Source organism: Cupressus sempervirens, chromosome 11 (genome assembly GCF_028749045.1).
Source record: "Cupressus sempervirens isolate cs-2001-9-10 chromosome 11, ASM2874904v1, whole genome shotgun sequence".
In the NCBI taxonomy this organism is placed as follows: domain Eukaryota; kingdom Viridiplantae; phylum Streptophyta; class Pinopsida; order Cupressales; family Cupressaceae; genus Cupressus; species Cupressus sempervirens.
In genome coordinates, this window is record NC_143128.1 from 857,246,996 (window position 1) to 857,271,603 (window position 24,608).

Below are 24,608 nucleotides of genomic sequence, written 5' to 3' on the forward strand. Positions count from 1 at the left end.
TTGTGATGACAAAATGTAGGACAACAGCCTCATAAGGTTGAGGACCCAAGCATGATTATAAATGAACTATCAAATATTTCTTGATTGCTATACACATTTTTTTATCCAAGGAATTTTACCTAGATCCTCCGACATGAGGTCATGGCAATGGGCAACACAAGGGGTTCAAAACAAATGGCAGTGCTTCTCCATAAGAAGTTTATGAGCAACAACATAATTTGCTGCATTATTCTGTCACAATTTGCACCACATATTGCTCAACCACCTCCTTCAACACTTCCTCCATTACCTCACAGAGATACTCGACATTTTTGGTCTTCCCTGGGGCATCAATTAATGTCAAAAACATCTTGAAACCTGAGAAAAAATAAAGAAATTCAGTATAATCACAATGATCAATGAATTTACTATTAAATTACTAAATTCTAACTTTCTAAGTACAATATTGAATTATCTAACAAGGAGACAGGAAGATTGAGTAGTGTTTCATTTCTTCTATCAGTTGAACCATCCGTCATGATGGTGCAACCCTTAGCGATCCATACTTTATGCTGCTCCTCAATTTCAACTTTTACATTAGCAACATGATGGGCCAAAATAGGAACTATAGCTCATCATTAGGGGCTTTGAACCCCAGGCCACAAACAATAACATCATCTATGGCAATTTTCCAAAAAGGAGACTTAAAAGTTAAAACAAATAAAATAAACGATATGTGTACTTATTATGCAAGCAAGGGAAGACATACAAATTAAAAATTAAAATTATAAGTACCTTGCTGCATTAAATGGAAGGTTGTTGTAGAAGAAGAAATCTCCAAGTGCCAACTTTTCTTGCTCATGCTTCTCCTTATTTCAAGCCATGCTCTCAAGTGATGGTTGTGCACTTGGAGTTGTGCGTGGAACAAATATGGAATTAAGTGAGGATCTTTGCTTATGTACCCGAGGCCCAATGTTCGCAATTTGAGATGCAATAGTAAAAGGTGGAACTAGAGGGCGACCATGTCCATGATAACTTGAAGAGCCCTGTACACTTTTAGTTCCAGCTAACTAAGCCATCTCTTGTTGCTTTTTTTCAAAATTCTTTTTTTTTATACAGATTCCTCTAAGAGAGCTTGCATATCATGCATAACATCTTGAGGTACCTCCTTGCAGTTTTTGATATCACGCTTTGGTATATGTGCAAGGTGATATTTTAATTTATTAATGGCTCCCCCATTATATGTTGTCATACAATGCCAACATGTTACAACTCTTTTCTAATGCCCATGAATAACATGTTTCCAAGCCCTATCCCTTGTTATTGCACTCAGGTCAGCATCAAGGTATGTTTTTGGCCTAGTTCCACTAGCCTTAGTTTGAGACATGATGTTGTCGCTGCTGCTGCAATATACCATAAATAAATAAAAATAAGTATTTAGAATATAGAAAATCCAATTTACAAACACTAGGGCAATTGTTAGATGAGAGCCAACTGATTTGTTAATTTATCTCCCAAAACCCCAATACTCTTCCCTCAACTCTTCTTTCTCTATTCTTTGTGTTTGTAAGTGATAGAATGACCTTTTTAAGTCTAACTTATGCTTTAGAATGTTTACATACCAGACAAAACAAAACAAAAATCATTAAAAACAATTTTTTTTGTCCTTTTTAACCGTTGACTACCAGTCGAGTTAGGCTGACGGGACTCAGTGAGTCAATCGAGTCAGCTGATTCAACGAGTGAGCCTTGTCTCGGCCGAGTTTGAGGCAAGAGGCCATTGGCCTCATTTTGCTTGGCTTGCCTCGAGACTCGCCAAGTCCTATAACGCTGAAATGGGCAATATATAAGCCTAATCACCTGCCGCTCGACTTGACAACAGTAATTATACAATGGACTACCATGAGTTGACTTAGTTAATTAGGTATGATTATTGTCACTGATTTATGTTTACTTTTTCATTCAGGGTATTTCCATTCTCAGCCTTCATCTTGATCACGCTGGTCCTCATGTATGAATTCCCAGGTGGTTCCATAAGTGAAAATTGGTTATTTAATATAAAATACCGCCATCTCTTTATGCCAAATCTAGCCTATGGCATAATAGATGAGAATTATAACTCTTTCTAGATTGTTTTCAATATCATATAGGCACTGCACTCATCTCAGAGGTATATTGACAATACCCCTGAGCTGCACTCTTTGGTAGAGATTAATAAAAAATGCACAATCATACTTGATAGTGTCTTTATGGAAATATCCTTTCCATCAGCATGATGACACTTTCTTATATTGACAAAGAGGAAAAGTAAAAGAAGATATACATAGGCTGCTAATCATTCCAAATTCTAGATATAGAAAGATATCAATGCCTTCTTTTGATAGACCAATGAGATAAATCTATTGTTAGAATTTTGAATGAGCACAAAGATAAACAAAGTGTAAATCATGACCTGAAAATCGTAAAGCTTGACTCGAGCACTGTTTGCAATCAATCAAGGTTGAATATGGATGACACTCCCATGCAAGAATTATAGCAATGGCTTCATCCTATAGATGGACGCTAGTAGTTTAGCCAGTAAACCAGGTTCACTTAGTTTATTTGATGGAAATGAATAAACAATAGCTTTGGATTAAAGGCAATAGCTATGGAAGAATAGAGCATTCACGACAAGAAGCAGAGTGTAAAAATGATGGAACTGCAGGCCCGAAACGTGAGAAAAATAAGAATGAATTCCCATTGCGAGGAGTGAACGTAGAATGTAAAGGCTCACCCAATGCATGCTCAATTATGCAAGAAGTCTGAGATGGCAAGGCATTTAGCAATGCCATTGATTCAAAATAAATTAAAAGGAATCATTCCACGATTATAATGCCCGATAGAAAAAGAAAGAAGTATGAAAGGTGGCCGCTTAAGACAAAATGATAAAGCTATTGCCAAGGTCCAAAATAACAAGGATAGCAATAATAATGTTTCATACTCATGCATTAATATAATGATACCACCCTTCATACTTATGCTTGTATGTGTAGCCTTATATACGTGTGTGTGTGTGTGTGTGTGTACGTTTTATTAGATATTACACATACATGTATATATATATATTATAGATACACGTACATATTTTATACCCACACAAGTATGAGTATAGTTATGGCAGTATTATACAAAGACATGATAGAAATTGCAAGATATTCTGAGATTAACCACATAATGAAGGCAATCTTATCGTTATATAGTTTAATGATATAATTTCAACTGTTTAGCTTATGGTCGTCCTTTGTACATTCTTGCTTGTCTAGTTAGATTTCATACCTGGTCAAGGTAGTTAAATTTCATACCTGATGATCCACCAGTGGATTTGGCGCCCTATTTTTAACTCCCATTTTGGCAATACTTCCCCCCTTCTTCATGTTCCAACAAAAGGAAAGATCCTAGAGTAATAACATATTTCCATAATTTTCAAAATATCAAATAAATTTCAAAATATAATTAGTCATTTTCAATTTCCATAATAATCATTTTCAATTTCCATAGTAATCGTTTTCAATTTCCTTAATTTTCAGAATATCAAATAATCACTTACAAGTTCGAGCATAATGATGAACTAACATGTCTCATGAAATAATAACAAACAACCATAATTCCATTTCACATGATCAAGTGTTTTAACAACTTTATCGATCAACTGACTTCACATGAATTCTCAACAATTATGAGATTATTTTAAATTAGGCAAAAATTTGGGATGTAACACTCATTGTCATCAACCTATGATGGCTCCTTTGACTCTACATCCCATTGTGCTGCGGGGCTCTCCTTGTACACACATGTACCATGACCACTGATATGCAAGACACTATGTACAACCACTAGCTTTTCTACTCTCTGAGAGGTAAGCCTGTTCCTCGTAAGAGAATGGATAAAGCTCTATGTAGGCCAATTCCTCTTAGAAGCTGATGAACTAGATACCTAACATAGCAATTAAATGATTAGTGTGAGAAGTTGAAAAGTAAAACTCTTAAGTTCCCTTAAAGTTAAGAAGTTAAAAACATTTCTCAAATACAAATTAAATAGGTTCCAAAATTGGGGAACTAGATACTTGAGATAAAAAATGAATAGCTAGTGTGTTAGTTGTTTGTTGTTTTCGGTCTAGACAAGTCCACCACAAAATCGGATCCTCTTGTGTTGTGGTTTTAAGTCTGGCTTTGCCACAACCCTATAACCCTTGAGAGTAGCAAATTTGGTCCGCTCAAGGTGAACCTTCCCAATAGTCTCAGAGTCATATATCCTATCAATGCACTTGAAGAACCCTTCCTTCACTTAGAAAATTAAAGATTAAAAGATTCAAATTATTGGCAGATAGAAGATGCTATTTATGAAAAGATTCAAGTATCAATTCTATAAAACATAAAGATGATTAAAATAAGTAGCATGATATGAATCACTGCATCATCTTGAATCCGTGTAACTCTACTAGGCCTAGGCATGTACCATTTTGGATTTAGCGCATAAGTAGCAATATGTAGGGGAGTGTTTAATCTATCCCATTTGTGTTGAATGATAGGCCAAATGCTCATTGTAGAATGCTAAATTGGGGTCCCTCTCTCCAACAACTGCCCTCGTCTAGCCAAGCATAGAAATAATGCACCCGTACACCTCTTGAAGGCTAGGCACATCCCCATTCCCATATCTAATGGCCTGGAAAACTGAAGTGATGATAGAGACTATGTATTTTGTATCACTCCAAAATTTATTACTCTTCACTATCTCCTTCATCCTTCTCCCCTACTTTGTCCCAGACCCATCCGACCTATTCCACTCATTCGTAATAATCATGAGTGGCAGTGGCTCCTTCAACTCAATCATTCTCTCCAAAACAATGAAGTAGGATGCATATCTGCTCTCAATTAGTTTTAGGAACTCCTTCCTCCCAAAGCTTCTAAAGAGTGCATCTGAAGGTGGTGGTTGTAGATATACATCTGCACATCTAGCATTGCACTCCTCTTAATCCAGTCATTTTTTCCCATGTCCTTGAGTGTGTTGTGCATGGGATGCACACAACATGGGCCCCACCAAATATGTCTATATGCTGCCTCTATAAGCCTCCCTGCAGCTCTACATAGAGGTGTTGCATTAGTCAATACTTGGACCACATCTTGTGGCCCAATCTCCTCTATAGTTGTTCAGAGGATGTCAAACTAAAAATCAGAGTCCTTTCAATGCCCTGAACAATCAATCACCCTGAGAAAGAACAATCAATCACCCTGAGAAAGAATAGACAATTTGAGCATGTAACTATGATATTGATGAGTGGGCAGTTCCTATTGTCCATCTGCCCATCCATGATAATGCTGCATCTCGAGTCCTCCAAAATTGTCGTCATGGTCTCCATCATTTTACCGATCTTGGCATACTCATTATCCAAGATCATGGTCCTCAATTTGTGTTTACTTGGTGGCACAAACGATGGTTCTCCCCCCTTCGCAACCTTCTACATCATCTTTTTATAACAAGGATAATGAGTTACATGAAGTGGTATGCCCTTGGAAAAAATGAATCTACTATGGTTCTAGTATATTGACTTTTCATGGTGTTGCCACTCTGTTATTGATGTTTGGTAGCTTTTGTCCGATAAACACACACACACATATATGAGATATAAAATTATATATATCTTAAGTATTATTATATATAAATTAGTATAATAATAATTCATGAAAATCTTATATATAAATATAAAACTATAATTAAAATTATTATTATGCTATTTGACTAATGAATGAATATACCTGTCCCATGAAGGGACATGTCTTTTCTTGGCTTATGCCTTTATAACTTTAAGAGGTTGTTGCGTTTAGAAAACACATGCCTAACATGGTAGTGCAAATACATTTGCAACATTCTCCAAAAATCAACATGGTATTAGAGCAAAGCTTGGGAGGGGGATATTAACAAAGAGATATATATGAAAATCAGTCTTTGAAATGGAAGAATCCCATCAATCTAAGTAAGAAGACGAGAAATAAAGAAATTATAGTAAGAGGAAATGACCTTAAATGAAGCATCATATATTTGCGAATTATTGATTATGAGCAACCAAATATACAATGTAACACTAGTAGTGGGGTACGTCGGAATGACGAGACGTCGGGATGAGTTTCTGTGACAGGTGGAAAATGGGCCTCATTTTCGGGACAGTGGGGCGATGGCCAGAGGACGGTGGCAAGGGGAGCACAACGCAAGGAGGAGTGTTGTATAGTATACATATAGAACTAGAAATGCTTGTTATGAAATGATGTTTTAGTAGAACATACTGAAGTAAAATACTTGAACATTGCGAAATTGCAAGATGAACTAGAACCATTGAACATTCAACATAGTAACATATTACATACCCAATAGTAACATTCAAAAATCAAAAGTCAAATAGAAACTTAAGTCCCCATTCCAGCGGCAGCATGGTTGTGGAATTGCAAAGGTGGGTACTTGGGTACATGAGTACTTGGTGCGAGGATGTCTCGAGGATGGGTACTTCGAGGTTTGGGAGGGGGGTGCGAGTCCCCGTGCTACACTGCAAATATATAAGCACAGATAATAGAAAAGATATAAAAATAAAGCTGCAATCATTTATGTAGAGGGTAGACCCACTGTTATGGAAACCAAACTGCTTGATAAAAAGGAGAAGTCACGGATATTAGAGGTCATAAAAAGTACAGATGGAGGAATCAAAGAATATACTAGTCACCAACAAACCACAGACTATTAAATTTGCAGCAACTTTGAGTTGTTGAGAATATCAGATTGCCCAACTCGTATGTAGTTGGCCTCAATGGCAAATTGCAGGGAATGTAGTTGGGGAGGTATTGAAGCTCTGTTTTCACATTGAAGTAGATGCATTGAAAAAATTTCATTGTCTGTATGACCCCACGTTTGATGTTTATGTTGATCACATGACTGAGGCTATGAGTTGTTGACTGTCAATATGCATTATCATTGAACACACTCGACAATGGACATCAAAATGTGGAATTGGATTGTCACTAAATTCGCAGAAAAATAATCATTTGAAAATGTTGTCAAAACTTTATATCAAAAGCATCATGTAGTTTTAAACCAAACTATAGGAATATCTTCTACCAATTATAATCATAGTCATTGAATTTGGAATGTTAGGCACACACTTAAATTACTTGATAGAAGAACAAATCACAAACTATGCACCCAAGGAGTTTGACGAAATGTGCTTAAAATTGTGATGTTGCTATCAAGATTTAGCTGTGTAGTTTTTGAGTCAAACTCATTGAACCATGTTTCAAGAGTAGTGATTCACATGAATCCATCTCTCACGAGAATAAATAGAATACTTGGCACTCATTGTATCTAGGTGATGCTCATAGAGGTGAAGCACCAGGACTTCCCGGGAGGTCAACCATCCTAGTACTATTCCAGCTTGAGCGCGCTTAACTACGGAGTTGACCTAGATCCAAGGAGTGCCAAGTGTTCTATTTATTCTCATGAGAGGTGGGTTCATGTGAACCACTACTCGTGAAACATGGGTCAATGAGTTTGACTCAAAAATTACACAGTTAAATCCTCATAACGATATCACAATTTGACTTGCTGTTGAAAATATCTCCTACTTATCAATGTGCTTAAAATTCTACTTGTGAAGTGTGGCTATGGAGCAATACCTATTTGGTAGAATGCTTGGGATACTCTTTTCTTTAGTTCATCATGGACGATATTAAAGTTGAATGATGGTTAGACGTATCTGACGGTGTATTATTTATAAAACAATAAATTATCATTGTTGATACAATGAGAACTTGGTCATGCAAATTAACAAACATAATGCTTCTGTATATGGCATGGCTTGTTGAGAATATTTGGTAAAGGCTGTAGAATTTGGCTTCACACTATTCACATCAGCATGAGCTTGATGTAAACTAATGAGTATCAGACACATAAAGAGATAAGTATTCAATAATGTCATATGTAATCAATTCATGCTATAACATTAGGACAATAAATATTGTATCTTTCTATCTTTGGTATTTTCCTTTGGGATCATTTTATTTTATGAAATATTTGTAATCTCTTGCTGAAATGTTTTCAGAACAGATCATGAAGCCTAAGAGACTGCATTCAAGGGAGAAAGAGCCTGAAGCTTGCAAACCATGAGACTGAGTTGATGGCTGAAGATTTATTCAGAAGGAAATATCTATTTAGAGGGAGTAGACCATGTCGAGATGGATTCTCTAGTGATCAAGAAACGGTTGCAGTCAAAGAACTATGATTCATGTGATGAAATTCCATCCTTGTGCCAAAGTGAAGTCTATACATTATTGAAGACAAGTTTGGAATAATTAATCGAGTCCTTATTGAGAGGCAGACTCAACATCAGTGACTACTTGAGACGTACTATAATGTATCCTTCTCTGTGAGAGAGAAGTTTGAGGTGAAAGCCTTTGTTCCACCCTCTAGAAATGTTGATGGTGGATGTCATGACAACATGACACGAGTATCCATGTGAGTGCACGATTTTGATGGGCCTACCTCCTATGAACACATGAGAGAGGGACGACTTCCAAATGATTATCACTTGTATTTGTAGAAGTTATTCAAAGGTGACAACCTTACAATAACTTAACTCATGATATACATTTTATGTAAATGTTGAAACAGATCATGATAAATGATATCTTGTAAATCAACAACTAAGTGTTAGATGTCATTCACTTGACGGTCTATGAGTTGTTTGTATAGATATATGATAGGTATTTGGTGAATATCATATGTTGATATTTAGTAGGCCATTACCTTATTGAGTACTTGGTGAATATCATGTGTTGATATTCTGCAGGCCATTACTTAGAGTATTTGGTAAATATCATATGTTGATATTCTAGAGGCCAATACTCATGATATTAAATGTGATATGAAAATTGTGGAAATCTTCTAATCAAAGATATCCTTAAATTTTTCCATTTCGAATATTACCAGTGGCATAATATCTATGTGTTTATCCTCCCTTGTTAAGAGGGAGTGTTAATGTTTGGTAGCTTCTGTCAGATAAACATATTTTAGATACACACACACACACATATTTGTTATATATATATATATATAATGAGATTTAAATTTATATACATCTAAGTATTATTATATATAAATTAATATAATAATAATTCATTAATTATATATATATATATATATATATATATATATATATATATATATATATATATATATATATATATATATATATATAAAACTATAATTAAAATTTATTATTATGTTAATTATCTAATTAATGAATAGACATGTCCCATCATGAGACATGTCTCTTCTTGGCTTATGCTCTTTCTAAATTCAAGAGGTTGCTGCCTTTGGAAAACACATACCTAAAATGGCAGTCTAAATACATTTGTAGCATCCTCCAAAAATCAACATCTATTAATGTCATGGTGGTTAGGATGGGCAAAATTACACTAAATATTTTTTAATTTTTTATTTGGGAAAAACTTCATATTTATTTTAATATCATAATATTTTTACATTTTTTTCCAGGTTCAAAAAGGGCTCATGGAGGAAATAACCTGCAAGAAAACCTCCAGTTCATCACCCAAATGAAACAACAAAACTAAACAGACCTAAAGACACCCTCAAACAAAACTAACTCCAAAACCCAGCCCCAGTTATGGTCATCAAGCTGGTCCATTCACAATATTACGCCCAAAAGCCCACCCATAGAAAAGAGATGCTTAATATGCATGATAGCATCAAATTACACTAAATATTATTTAGGGAGTTCATATTTATATTGTAAGATGTATATGAGATTCATCTTTCTAGAAATATTATGATAATATGTTTCTAATGTTATGATGCAATAATCTTCGGGAAACTATTTGTCTCCCACCTTTATCGCACATGATATCCCCTTCTTGAAATAGGATCAAATAATAAAACTAAAAATATAAAAGACTAAAATTAAAAAGAATTAAGATTTAGTTAAGTTAAACAGATAGGCAAATGGCATAAATGGAAAAGTTGTGTCTCCCTCAAAAGGGAGAGAAGAGAACATCATCTGAGTAACAACGGGGAGGAAGAAAGAGCACAGCAGAAGAATTAAGGAGGGATAAAGAGGAATGAAAGGGAAAACAATAAGGAAGTGACTTTCAAAAGGTGAAGGGTTGTGATTATGAAGGGTTGTGACTCTTTGAAAAGGTTTAGTTATGAAGGGTTGTGACTGTTGGAAAGAGGGAGAATTGTGAAGGGTCATGACTCTTGCCAAAAGGCAGACATGATGAAGAGGTGTGGCCTTTCCCTCATATGAGAATATATTAAGGAGAGGATAGATGAAATGGAATGGGGAAAAAAGGAGTAAAGGAGATCTTGAGTAGATTTAGAGAAGGAGGGATTTGAAATAAGGATTGGGAAACAAAGAAAAAAATAAGAAGAGGATGTGAAGATCGTAAATGGGATATATGCAGTTTTGAGAAGTAGTAAAGACAGATTTGATAAGTGAGAGATAGTTAAAGATTAAATAAGGAGTGAAGTGGGCAATGATTGTTGTCAAACAGATGTATCTTTTCATAACAAAAGGGTGTGACCCTTTTATAAGGGCATTAACAAATGAAAGGGTGCGACTTCCTACACTCAAAGGAGTTATTAAAGCGGAGGAAGAGAAGTCATTATATCTGGACACTGTTTATTGGCAGGAAGAATGTCAACTCGGATGAAATTGATCATCGAATAAGTAGGAAATAAGACAAGCATCAATAGATGGAAAGCTTACAATAGTATATTTGTACAACCAGCAATACATATCAGTATCAGCAATATCTGCTATGAGAAACTGACTATATATATGCAGTACCTTGAGTCATACTTGTCTGCTATATACTGGAACAACTGTGTACTGGTTAATTATAAATGGCTGTTCATTCTATACAACCTGGATTTATAATCATTCATATGTTAAGTATGACAACACACTAATAAATTAATTGCGTATGATTCCTTTGCATTGGTCACTAATAAGTGTATGAAATATGAAACTTCATAAGAACACTGATTAGATATTAATTCTAAGTTAAATTGTTATGCATCAAATATAGCTATGTTATACAAGAAATTCTGTCGCCTTATGTAATGCCCCATTTTCACGAGCATCAACTTGTAGAGGATTTAACCTATTTCCTGACACTCATAGACAAATGGAGTTGTTTTGAGGGCCCCATTGTCAGAGCTAGAGACTACTTCCCAGTCTAGTGGTTAGGGATGTTTGGGTTTTCTCTTGGTTTGGATCAATTTGGCACACTTAGTATATATAGTAAGTTTTTTTTTTTGGGAAAGTTAAGAGTTTCTATCTTTTGTAGGGTGCCTGAACAGCTTGGGGGCAATGTTGAGATTCAATATCATTGGCTGGAGCAATTATTTAGATTCTTACTATATATAGTAAGTCATTGTTGAGGAATTGCTATATATCTGGCACGTGTATTTGGATTTTTGGTATTCACAATGATTTAACTCATTTGTCACTTGACCCAATTTCAGGGACTTACTATTCATGGTAATTAGTAGATGTTAGAGAGGGACCCTTACTATTTTTAGTGAGGTAGTTGGATGCACTATGGATACAATGGTTAAATCCCAGGTTTAGTCGTAATTGAGAAATAATGAGTATCTTGGAGTTATGACATTTTAATTATTTATAAAGTAATACTTTATTAGTAAGTAATTAAAAAATGAACATCATTAAATGTTATTTGACTTTATTATTAAAAGGAAATTATTTAATGATAATGAAGTCAAATATTGAAGTGCATATAAAGTATAATGTAAAGTGCTAATTTAAAGGGAGATATAAGTTATTATTAAAACAGACTTTATATTACTTTGTTCTGCATCTAATTGCTACAAAAGCCTATTTGAAAAGTTTATGAGTGTAAGCTTGAAGCTTGGTGCTTGAGGCTTAATTGTATTTGGGACATATAAATACCTTCTAAGTGAGAGGTGGATTTATTCATGACTTGTGTATTTTCTTTTGTTGGTGTGGAGAAGGAATTGAAACAAGGGTTTCATATTATCAGGTTGGGGAATTGTAAATTCTTCACTTTTATAGCACTTTGAATTGGTCTCGAGATACCAGTGAATTGTGCAAATCCTTTAGCTTCATTCAGAGGCCAAGATTGCTTTCATTGATTCGATTTTTTTAATTATTATTAGCAGCCCCAATTAATCTCAGAACTGTTTGAAGTGCAGAGGATTTGATTTTATTGCAGATCGTAGCCATTTTATTGACTGCATTTGGTATTTTCAAATAGCCGCCAGCCATTTAGAGGAAACAACATTCATTTAGAGGACAGTGGTTGAAGGTATAGAACACATTTGAAATTGGGAAGTACCCCAATCTATGTTTGCAGACGTTGGTTTCATTTTCAGAATTGACACATTCAGTTTGTGATCTCTAGAAACACATACCAAATCATTTAAATACAAACAAAGAAAACCATATACATTCAAACAATCAAAACTTAGACATTGCATGACAACTGTCTGATAAAATGTCAAAAGGCTAGAATTGAGGGTTAAGAATTAGAACTCATTGGGGTTCTTTAATCAGGCTCTATATGGCAATATATGTTTATATGTAAAGTATATTCATCAGTTTGTAATGATTAATCATATGAAAGGTGCAATTTAGGTAGAATATGATGTGTGTTTATATTCTTTTTTAATTAGATTAATAGGTCACAAGATAGATAAGTCTTGTGGTGGGATGGGCTATGCTACATCATACAAAAACAAGGGATAAGTCTTGCAGTGGACTGGACATGGCCTACACCATTCAAATGCACCATTTGTGAAGGATAATCCAAATGGATGGGAAGCAATTATAATAAAGGGGAATGGCGAGGCCTCACTATGTACGCCACCTCACGAAGCATGAGGCCAATAGGGACAAGAGATTTTTCTCTTGGGCCTAAGATCAAGTTAAGGGTTTCCTTATTGTAATCCTTCCCCCAACTCATATGGAAGAATTATTCTATTCCCTAATCATATGGGGTGCGTAGGGTAGAGTGACGCTATAAGTGAATTTCTTTTCCCAATATGAATTGTTTCTTGTTACCTAATCTCCATCTTTGAATTATACATCTATTTAGTACTGATAAGGTAACGACATAGTTAGTATATATATTTATATGGTGCCTGCTGTTTGCAAGACTTATATTTAAAGTACATTAGGCCAAATACTGTACTTGGTAAGACAACTCTCATACCCTAGTTAATGCAATTGTGATGTAGGATATAAACTAGGGCAAATTCTCGAAGGGGACATATACATATACATAAACATATACATATACATATACATATACACTAAGTAACTAGATTCTCTCCACCAACCCTCAAAGTTTGGCTTGATTCTGTACATGTTTACCGTACAGATAAAGTAAATGAACGCATACAAACACTAGAACATGAACAACAGAATTATATTCGCAATAGTAGATCAATGATTAATTTACAACAGAAACACCGCCGAACCGTTGGCTACAGAAACTTCGCCGGACCATCGCCTACAGAAACACCGCCAGACCGTCGGCTATAGAAACACCGTCGGACTGTCGGCTACAGAAACACCGCCGGACCGTTGGCTACAGAAACACCGCCGGACCGTCGGCTACAGAAACATTGCTGGACCGTCGGCTATAGAAACACTGCCGGACCGTCGGCTACAGAAACATTGCTGGACCGTCGGCTATAGAAACACTGCCGGACCGTCGGCTACAGAAACATCGCCAGACCTTTGGCTACAGAATACAAAATACCCCCGGAACCATCCAGTCGGCTAACACCATCCCCCCCAAAAAGAAAAGTCATCTCCTGACGACTGACAAAATATCTGAGACAAATTAACAAACAAAATACATTAACAGAGTGACTACAACAAGAGAAATCTGCTTCTGTCACATCACTTCCACATTCATCCCGTTACATCTGTAGCCTCTGCTAACGGAATACTGTCTCCTCAAGCTGACTTTGATAGCCACCTGTGCTGCTTTCTCTGTTTTCAATTCCTCAGTACCCTAAGCCAAGTGTCGTTGCACTGCCTCCAACTGGATGATCAACTCCTCCCGAGCTCTCTACGCATCCACCAAGACAGCCTTACAGCCAACACCTGCTCCCACTGCCTCTGGTACATAGAAAGTCCATGCCTGCAGCAACTTCAACTCTTCTCAACTGGTCAGACTCCCACGACTGATATCCGCCATGACTGGGGGTCCAGGGGGCAACGTCCCCGGCGGGGTCGAGAGGCAGCGCCCCCGCGGGGTCCTGGGGCACTTCGAAACCCACACAAAAATGCACGGAACACACCATTTCTGTCATTATCTGCCGATTCTGCACTCTTTTTGGCAACCACGGATGTGTCCCCTTCCCTTTGGCATCATCTGTCACTCATTCTGAACAACTTGATTCTGTCGTCTTTTTTTTTAATTTTTTTTTTTGTTTTTTAACTGCTTCCTCTACAATCCACCACAAATCCCTCTGCACACAGAAATTCTTCTCCTTCTGGCAGAACAAGCACTCTTCTTTATGTCTTTGTTTCCCCGCGGAAGTCTGGCTAGAGGAGGGAATGGAGTCTAGCGGGAATGTTTTTTACCCATGGCCTTTCTTTTTACCAGCGAAGACTGCCCGCGGACCTTCCCTTGTTGCCGGCGGAGAAAGACAAGTTTTATGCCCGCGGTCTTGTTTTTGGCGGAGGAGAAACTCTGACTGGCGGAGCTGAATCTTTTAATTACACCCGCGTCCTTTCCGTAGCCTTACTTTTCTTACCCACGGCCTATCTTTCCTTATCTGCGGCCTTTCTTCTCCTACCCGCGGCCTGGTGCAGGAAGTTTCTTTTTTTATTTAAAAAATTTGTGCCCGTAGATAGCTGCCCGCGGCCAACCTGTCCGCGGGACTTTCAGTGCCCGCGGACAAGCAGTTGCCCGCGGGACTTTTTCAGCCCGCGGGCCTTTCTGTTCGTGGGCCCTTTTTTTTTTTTTTTTTTTTTCAATTTTTAAAAAAAAGAAAAAAAAGAAAAAAAAGAAATCAAATAACAGAGGTACCTCCATTTTGCGTCCAGGCGTCGCCATTTTGCAACAACGACGGAGTTAGCTGGCCATCTTGTGACAGCGACAGAGTCTTCCTGGCACCATATATTTTGAATTTGGATCTGTTGACTGCCGGAGGTACCTTTTGCCCGTCCAAAGTTGATAATCTGATCGCTCCATTGTCGCCGACCTTCCGAATCTAATATGGTCCAACCCATCTGCCCTTAAACTTTTCCACTTTGATTTCATTCTTACCATCGTATGCCTTACGTTTGTTCTGTGCCACCCCCGTGGCCCACTATGCCTGCGGTCGTCGCGCAACTGGATTATTTCCTTGCTGTCGGTGCCCTTCCACTAATTTTATGCTGCGATGTAACCTTTTCTTTCCGCGCGGTCTATTCACCATGTACCGGACAGTGGGATCTTTCATTTTTTTGTGTTCAAACTGTATGTTCTTCCCCTCAGCTTCAGCCATGGCAGCTTTTGCTTCTTCCGCTTCCCTGCATTCCTCCGGACATTCATTTTCCTCTTTTTTCTCATCTTTTTCGACCGTTAACATATTGCAACTCGGAAAGAGTTCGTAGTCTTCTATCTGCCAGTGGTAAAGGCCATTCACCGAGTCCAGGTCGGCGTCATTCGATCCTCCGTCAAGTCTCAATACTCCTTCATCCGGTTCCATTCTCCTCTTTCCTTCTTCATCATTCTCACCGTCATTGTCAGAATCTGACAATGCTGCCTCCTCGCCAACCATTTGCGTGTGCAGGTCAATTATGAATCTTTTGCCTCCGCGCTCCATTGATAGGGTATTGCGTTTCCAATCATGTTTTACTTTTGCTTGCACCAACCAATTCCATCCCAGAATAGCATCATAGCCTTTTCTTTTTAATGGAATGACCACAAAATCCAATAAAAATGGTTGCGTACCAATTGTTACCAGTTGCGCTTTCAGAATTCCCAACGGTTTGATTCCATGTTGGTCTGCTATGAGCAACTGAAATGCAGGTGGCCACAGCGTCGGCTTTCCCAACTTCTTCCAAGTATCCTCCAGTAAGACATTCATGCCGGACCCTCCATCAACAATTGTCTCTGTCAAAACATTTCCCAAAATCCCCATCTCGACGACCGTCGGATGTCGTCCGGAGGTGAGTGCGAGCAACATCGGGTCTGTTGTCATCACTTCCCTACTGTCCCTTCCTATGTCCTCCGTTACTTTCGAAAACGGTGTATGATTTAGAATGACCGTTCGTAATTGGGGCATTGTGAGAAGGAGGTCACTTATCTTGACCGGTATCTCCGTTTGTAAGAGCTGTCGTACAATGTTTTGTTTTGCGAAGTTCCTTGCCAAGGTGCCGGTGATGTCCTTCAACTGAAATGTCCCCACCAATGATGCCTTTGCAATGTCCACCTGCGCTTCCCCCACTTTTCTCTTTTCCTCCGCTTGCCTCCGTGTAATTGCCAGAACCTCCTCTACATCCGTGCCAACAGTGATCAAGTTTACTCCAGCCTTTGGACACTTGGAACCTTCGTGATCGCCGGGTCCGCACCATCTGCATAATAATTGAGGTGTATTTGCTGTTGGACATTCCCGCGCAAAATGTCCCCACAAGTTACATGCTCGGCACTGAATAATTGGTCGTCTATTTGCATCATACTGAATCCGGCTTTTGCTCGTATTGGTATTGTTATTGTTGTTGTTATTTTGTCCATGCCGATTATCCCTGTATCCTCCAGATGTAGCGCCGACGACATTCGTGTTTCTGTTACCACTTGACGGGGAGGCCTCCTGTGTGAGAAGCACCTGCGAAGATCCTCTTTTTTTCATGTTAAAGAGGCAGTCTTTTGTCGAGTGTCCCATGATCTGACAGATGTCACAGAATTGGTTCTTCAGACATGATCCTTTAGTATGACCATCGGTCTTACATTCCGTGCACCACAATTCACTACCTTTTGGCTCCTTCTGCATGTTTTTAAATTCCTTCACAATGCGAACCATATCCTTCTGTAGGGCACGAACCTTCTTGCTGCTGCCTTCGTCGTCGCTACTATCATCTCCGGCAGGCTCGTCGTCATCAGAATCAGAGGAGCTAGTTTTCTTCTTCTTTGTCTTCTGCTCACTTTCAAGGTCTAGTGCTCTGTTATACGCGTCCACATATGATGACGGTGGCACAATTTTCATTTTCCTCCGCAACTTCGAGCGTAGGCCGTCCACAAACCACCTTTTCTGCAATCCGTCCGCTGGCTTGCTTTCCATTTTGTTTATTAAGTCTTTCAATCTCCTGGCGTAGACACGGACAGTGTCGTGCTTCCCTTGCTTGGTATTGAAAATTTCCGCTACAATTTCATTATCATCCCGCAAAAGTTTAAATTCTGCCAAGAACTCCTTTTTAATGTTATCCCATGTATCCAGCTTCTGCGGATCCATATCTGAAAACCAATCAATCGCGACACCCTGTAGGGTTGCCAGAAATTGCCTGACCCATTCGTCGGCATCTGTGATTCCATTTGCCCGCCAGATCGTCTCACATGTCTTACAATGTCGGAGGGGGTCGGCTGTACCATTGCCTTCAAATTTCGGTAATTTTTCTTTAGGTCCCACCATAACTCCGGAGGTCTGCACTCCTACAGTGGTCGGCACTCCCACACCGACGGTCTGGACTCCCACATCGGCGGTCTGCACTCCCACACCGGCGGTCGGCACTCCCACACCGACAATATGAACTCCCACACCGGCGGTCTGCACTCCCACACTGGCGGTGTCGACAGCTGCAACCCTTGGTGTAGACGGAGGATCCTCTGAAATTGTTTCCCACGGAAGTCTATCCTGGACAAAGAGGTCACTCCACGCTCGTGCTCCGTCGGCACTGCGAGCCGTGCGAGTTGATGCTCTCCCATCTGAATTTTCTTCCCTCGGCGAACACAAATTCAAGAACTCCTCCCGTGCTTCTTCCACCAATTCCACCCATTGCCGAGTCTCCTCGAACAATTCCTCCGCACTTTGGTTTCCGTCGGCAATCTTCTGGAATCTCCGTCGACGTTCATCTTGCTGTGCTAGAATTAAATTCTCTTGCGCAATACGGATTCCATCTTTTTCCTTTGCCTTATTCCGATCCTTGTTAAGCTGATTTGGCATTAATCTTCATTCCTCCCACCTTCCAGATTCATAAGGCAACGGCGCCAAATGTTTACTGTACAGGTAAAGTAAATGAACGCATACAGACACTAGAACATGAACAGCAGAATTATATTCGCAATAGTAGATCAATGATTAATTTACAATGATCCCAGACGGGATATAAATACTACCGCTGAACCTTCCCGAAGGAGTCCGTCGGCCACAATTATTTTATCCGCTACAAACTATTTACCGCCGGACTGTCCGCTACAAAATACAGAAACACTGCGGGACCGTCGGATATAGAAACATCGCGGGACCGTCGGCTACAGAAACACTGCCGGACCATCGGCTACAGAAACACCGCCGGACCGTCGGCTACAGAAACACCGCCAGACCGTCGGCTACACAATACAAAATACCACCGGAACCATCCAGTCGGCTAACAATGCAAAGTTTGGTTCTTGTCAAATTCTCCCCAAATTCGCCTGCAGAGCTACGAATTTGCTGCAAATTCTGTCGGAGGAACTTGGGCAGAATTTGCAGCGAATTTTGAAGAATTTTCTGCCCAATTGCCGAACCTAAGCTGAATTTGGTCTGAAAACATTTTTTATGACTTTTTTAAAGTGTTTTTTTTGCTCAATTTGGTTATTGGATCCTCCCAAGCCTAAAAATGACCACTAAAAAGACCCCAAAAAGATGGTTAATATGTCATTTATGCATTTGTGAATGAAAATGAAAACTTGCTTATAGAGGAAACCCAAATTGACAATAGGTGACATCCAAATTGACGATTAAAGAGGAATTTCTTTAAAAAATATATGATATTTTTGAATGTAGGGTTTAAAATTCGAATCTCAACTTTTGATCTAGCCTGGTTAGAAATTCTCTAACCAATACAAAAGAAAAAATCAGATAACGACACTTATCTTTTGACTATTACTTATTCTCAAATTGCCCCCTTGATATAGAAATATCTTTCATGCATGTGACCAACCAAGTGTATCATGTTGTATGTACGGCTAAATGATGCAATTGATATCCTATAGAACTGAAACATAAATATGGTGGTCTATCTTGCTATGTTGCTTTGCTATTAGCAAAGTGATGTATGGACTTACTTGTTGCTGCATATATACACACACAAATAAATATTTAAAAAATACATATGTTTTTGTATCTATGAACCCAAAATGAATCTGAGCCTGTCCCCAAAAACTTTTGAATGAATTTCAAACCCAAATCTTGAACCTGCATCTATACCGGAATCCTAACTGACAACATAGTATATACATATACATATCCTTCATTCTCTATTTGTAGGAAATTGTGAAGCCTTACAAGTAAGATGATTTTCTAATGATCCTCAAGGTGATCATGTCGGGGACATGACAAAACATTGTGACACCCTCAAATTTGGAGGCTTGTTGGCATTATATAAATCTTAGATTATTTTCAGCTTTTGGTGTTTTTCTTTAATGAAACATACTTTTGTTGAGTTATAGGGGATTGCTAGCCATCTCCAGGAGGGTCAGAGAACGTCCAGGCCTCCCCTTTTATTTCTTGTGTTTCCTCAAATCTCGTCAGGATGTATCCTATTTTTGCAGATTTTGGGGGACATTTTCAGTGGGGACAGCCCCAATGTTGTGGGGAATGCGTCTCCGGGTTACATAGTCATAGTTATTATGATATGGTTATAAACATGACATCTGGATTGTAAATTGTAAATAGGACCAGAAGAATAAATTATAATAATGTTGTGTGCAAATTCTAAATTTGCTTCAGAATTTGCACTTATGAAAATGATTGGACTATGATATTGGCATAAAAAATGGGCAAGATTGCTATTTATGAGAGGCTGCAGTACAAGTTCTTGGCAAAGTTAGAATGGATTAAAACTTGGTGTTGATGGTGTTTTAAATCATTATGGTCGGCAGAAGACAGACACAACTAACCTAAAATATTTGTTTTAAGCCTTTAATTTTCATTTTAATGATCTATTGAATTTTGATCTGCAGGTTCGAGCAGCTGCTCTTACATGTTTTGCTGGTTCAACATCTTCAGTCTTCTCTGGTCTTCCTGATAGCAAACAAAATTTCATTATTTCTTCCATCGTAAGCTTATTATTTATGTGGGAAATTTTTTAATTTTAAATTGTTTTTCCTTTTTTCTTAATTCACTAATTTTTTACCATTTTGCAAGCCCATCCTCTTATCATCTGGTGCATCAATTCTGTATTCAGGTGAGTGCAGCATCAAAGGATGAGGTACCTTCTGTCAGGTCAGCTGCATGCAGGGCAATTGGTGTGATAGCAAGCTTTCCACAAATTTCTACAAGGTTGTTCTTAACACAAAAGTGCATGCCATGGAACTCATTTTATTTTCTGGATTCAGATAAACCAATTCATATCCAATAAATAAAATTCAACTCGCCATGTCCATTTTTCGCATCTGATTTGCAGTAATACGAGACTGGGAGAGCTTGTGAATGTCATTGTATCTAATACACATGATGCTTCAGTATCAGTAAGATTTGTTGAATAGGCTACAGAGTTGCAATTTTCTACATTATTGGTAGTATTATATTTGAAAGAATTCGAGTCCAAGGCTTACTATCATTTTCTTCTTTGATCTCTGAATTATTTTGTTTGATACAGGTTAGAATCACAGCAACATGGGCATTGGCAAATATTTGTGATTCATTACGCCACCATGCGGCAAGCATGGATTCAGATATATGTATGCCAATTTGGAGATGCTAGATTATAAAATTATTTCATCTAGATGCAGAAAGCTTGTATATTTAATAGTCAAATGTAGAAATGATGGCCCTTTAATGGCTTTTTTCAGGTTCAACCATCAATTTGGTGCCTATATCCCTGTTGACAGACTGTGCATTGCGACTTTTGAAGGACGGTGATAAGGTTTGGAGTCTAAATCACTTGCAGAATTTGTCTAATTCATAGTAGACATATTTTTACAGTGAAATCTGAAATTATGCTTCTGATGAAGTGGAAATACTTAATAGATAATATTGCTGTAAAAATTCAGATCATGGTAAATAGAGTTTGCACTCCTTAAGGCTTAAACAACCTACTCAGCAAACTGAAATGTCAATCAAAGCTGCCAACTTCGGAGTAAATGAACTTGTAAAACAAATCTGCTGCAATTACAGAAACCAATGATTAAGGTAGCTGAAACAAAGAATGCCAAGTAGTTGACTTTACACCTGTCCTTAAATTTAGGAAAGCAAACACTAGATATAATCTCATATTTAGGAATGTTAACACTAAATAAAAATGTCCATCTACTACAGTTGAATTCACTAATAATGGGATGATTGTATTGCCAACTGTAAGACTAACCGCTATTGTGCAATAGAAAAATAACACTCTGTTTACATTAAAGCTGTTCTCCACCAACGTACACTACTCAAAAGTTTTGATTTGACCAGCACTGTCATGATGTCTACAAGTTGCTTATTTGAGGATAGACACTGGAGAAGTATGATCCCCTTTTGAACTGAATTTTTGAGGAAATGATAATGAATATCAATACGCTTGAAGTGATCATAACATATTGGATTCTTAGAGAGCTTGATGTAATCTAGTTGTCGCAGTATACTATAGTTGGCTCTAACACTTATTAGGGATTTCTTCTATCTACTTGTGAAGTGAGAGAGCCTTGTGTAATGTCCCCTTTTTAGCATTCATAGCATGATGTTGTCATTAGCCTATTTCCCCACGGTCCCGTAGGCTAAACAGGACATTAAAGGGACTTAGAGGCCATTTGGCCTAGATAGTTTCAGTTGCAGGTCTTTTTGAGGGGTTTTGAGGCAATTTTGGGCATACTTACTATTTATAGTAAGTCATCTTGGACATGGTCGGACATCCAGGGGCAGCAGTATGTCGATGGTAATTGTTTAAAATCAAGAAGAAGACTTGTTTATCATTGATAAGATTTGTTATGCATTGATAAAACTATTTTATAAAGTTAAATTTAAATATTTAACTTTATTAATGCATAGACTATAGTTTGTGGAAAATATTTAAATTAAAAAGAGCCCCCTTTATTTTATAACACATTGGAGACATAAGTTACATAAAGGGAGTTATGTTTTAACTTTTATCCCACATTGAGAAAACGAAGGAAGGAGCTCTTGTGAGAACACTATAAAAGAAATAGAAGAGCTTTTTTTAAGCATGTTTGGAAATATCAAAGAAATTGGAAAATTTTCTGAAGATTATGTCTCAATAGTTTGAAGGACGAAATCCCTTCAAGCTGGAAATCTTGACGCCATTGAAAGATATGGTCTTGAGATTCAACATGGTAGCAGTCCGAAAAAGCAGATACGAAAAAGTAGTCCGGAAAAGCGGAACCGAAAAAGCAGGCTGAAAAAAGCACTCCGAAGAGTGGAACCGAAAAAGCAGGCTGAAAAAAGCAATCCGAAAAGAAAAACCGAAAAAGCAGGCCGAAAAAGCAGAATCGAAAAAGCAGGCCGAAAAAGTAGAATTGAAAAAGCAGGCCGAAAAAGCAGAACCGAAAAAAGAAGGCTGAAACAGCAGTCCAAAAAAGCAAGGCCGAAAAAGTAGAATCGAAAAAGCAAGTGGAAAAAGCAGATCGGAAAAAAGCAAAGCAGAAGGGGCAACATTGAAGAAAATTATTATAGCCATCTACAACTAGGTTCCTTTGTTAGTATTGCTTTTTTTAGGTGTGATAAGTTTCAGCTATAGGTGTGCATTATACCAGCATTATCATTTTTTGTAATCCATGTAAATGCCAAAAAGTCTTGGCCATATTTCATTAGCATTGGAAATTTCATTGCAATTAAGGAGATAATAGTTGTTGGTGTCATTTGAGCAATACAATATTATTATTTATCAGCTAGTTAGTTTGCATAACAACTGTTTGTAGAAATGCCAGTTGGCTATAGGTGTTCATTTCTCATGCTTAGATCATATATATGCACTGAATATTGTCAAAATTAGTAGCACACTCATGTTAGGTCATTGTGTAGTCCATTGTAGTCTTCTAGCACAAGATTTTCATTGATGCAAATTGAAGAAAAAGTCATTTGAAGCTAGCTGAAATGCTATATCAGTCATACTTCGCTTGCATGTGAATTGTTTGATGAAATTCCTTGAGCTTTCATCAGCATTTTTTTGAGGGCAGATTAGAGGTGGGTTATTACAGTGGTATCAGAGCTTGCTTGCAAAGTGTTTGACGAAATGTCAAACAACTGAAGTATAAAGATTTTTGGTGTTTGAAGAAGTAATAACCTATTGGGGTTATTACACCTTGCAACTAATAGAAGAAGCTTCAAGGAACTCTGCCTTGACCATACTGAATACTACTGCTTTCCTATTGATCCAGGATATCATACCTGACTCCAAGTTTAAACAAAACCTTGTCACACTTCAAGGCCCAAGAAATAGTTTACAAAGTTGCTATCCTTTATATCAAATTTAGATTCCTACTCGCTCTTGCACCATTCTATGAACTTCTCACTACTTCTTGTAAGACAAATGTTATCCACATGACTAAAACTGACAATTTTGTTTTATCAAATAGATATATTTTTATAAAAATTAGGATCTAGAATTTTTTTGCTGAAGTCTAAATTTAAGATCTATGGGTAACAAGCATGAGGTGCTTGCTTCAATCCATTGCACATATGGGTTTCACTCCCATCCACTTCAAATCCTCTAGGCTTATTTTTGTATACTTCTTCCACTATGTTATTATTTACAAAACCTATTTTTACATCCATTTGATAGGAGGGTCGAGACTAATCAAAATGATATACAAGAGAGTCAGAGACATTATTGCCTTGAAAAAAAAAATTCTTTTAAAAAGAAGCTTTATGCAAAAAGCCTGGCTTTGAATTCTGTTACTTCCGTTTAATGCATGCTTCTTTTTGTACTATCAGTGACTTCCCATTTCATTTTGGCACAAACTTTGCAAAGATCATGAAGAATAAGGGAGTTATACTGCTCTGCTATGGCATGTAGGTGTTTCAGCTGAGTTTGCCTCATTAAAATTTGAGGGTTCTTCATTAATGATGGGAGACATGAATGCAACATAACTTGAAAAATTCTAAGTGGATGGCTCACTCTAAATAAGCCAACTTGTTCTTTTTGGCTATTTTAAGTACTATTGAGGCATCTGCTGCTGTACTAGAACTTGACTGATCTGTGATGGGTATTGCTGTATATTGTTGATAAGAATTTGGAACAAGGACTTGGTCATTTACATCAACCTCCATTGTAATGTCCCCAACTTGGGACATAAGAATTGATTGAAGATTTGATAAGTTCTGATTAAAGATTAAAACTTACTTATAAACCATGCATAAAGAAGAGTCACAAAGCAGTGAACATTACCAGCAATCATTCCATAACTACTATGC

The 24,608-nt window shown here is 37.7% G+C and overlaps 1 protein-coding gene across 1 annotated transcript in view; it reads left to right on the top strand.

The window, feature by feature from the left end:
• LOC149532224 (ARM repeat superfamily protein) overlaps positions 1-24,608 on the top strand; it is a 298,977-nt gene that overhangs the window by 191,589 nt on the left and 82,780 nt on the right. Inside the window, exons 17-21 of the mRNA XM_089808702.1 lie at positions 20,219-20,314; positions 20,443-20,537; positions 20,662-20,725; positions 20,857-20,938; positions 21,050-21,123. Of these exons, the coding sequence (XP_089664828.1) occupies positions 20,219-20,314; positions 20,443-20,537; positions 20,662-20,725; positions 20,857-20,938; positions 21,050-21,123 (411 nt within the window). The remainder of the gene's footprint in view (positions 1-20,218; positions 20,315-20,442; positions 20,538-20,661; positions 20,726-20,856; positions 20,939-21,049; positions 21,124-24,608) is intronic.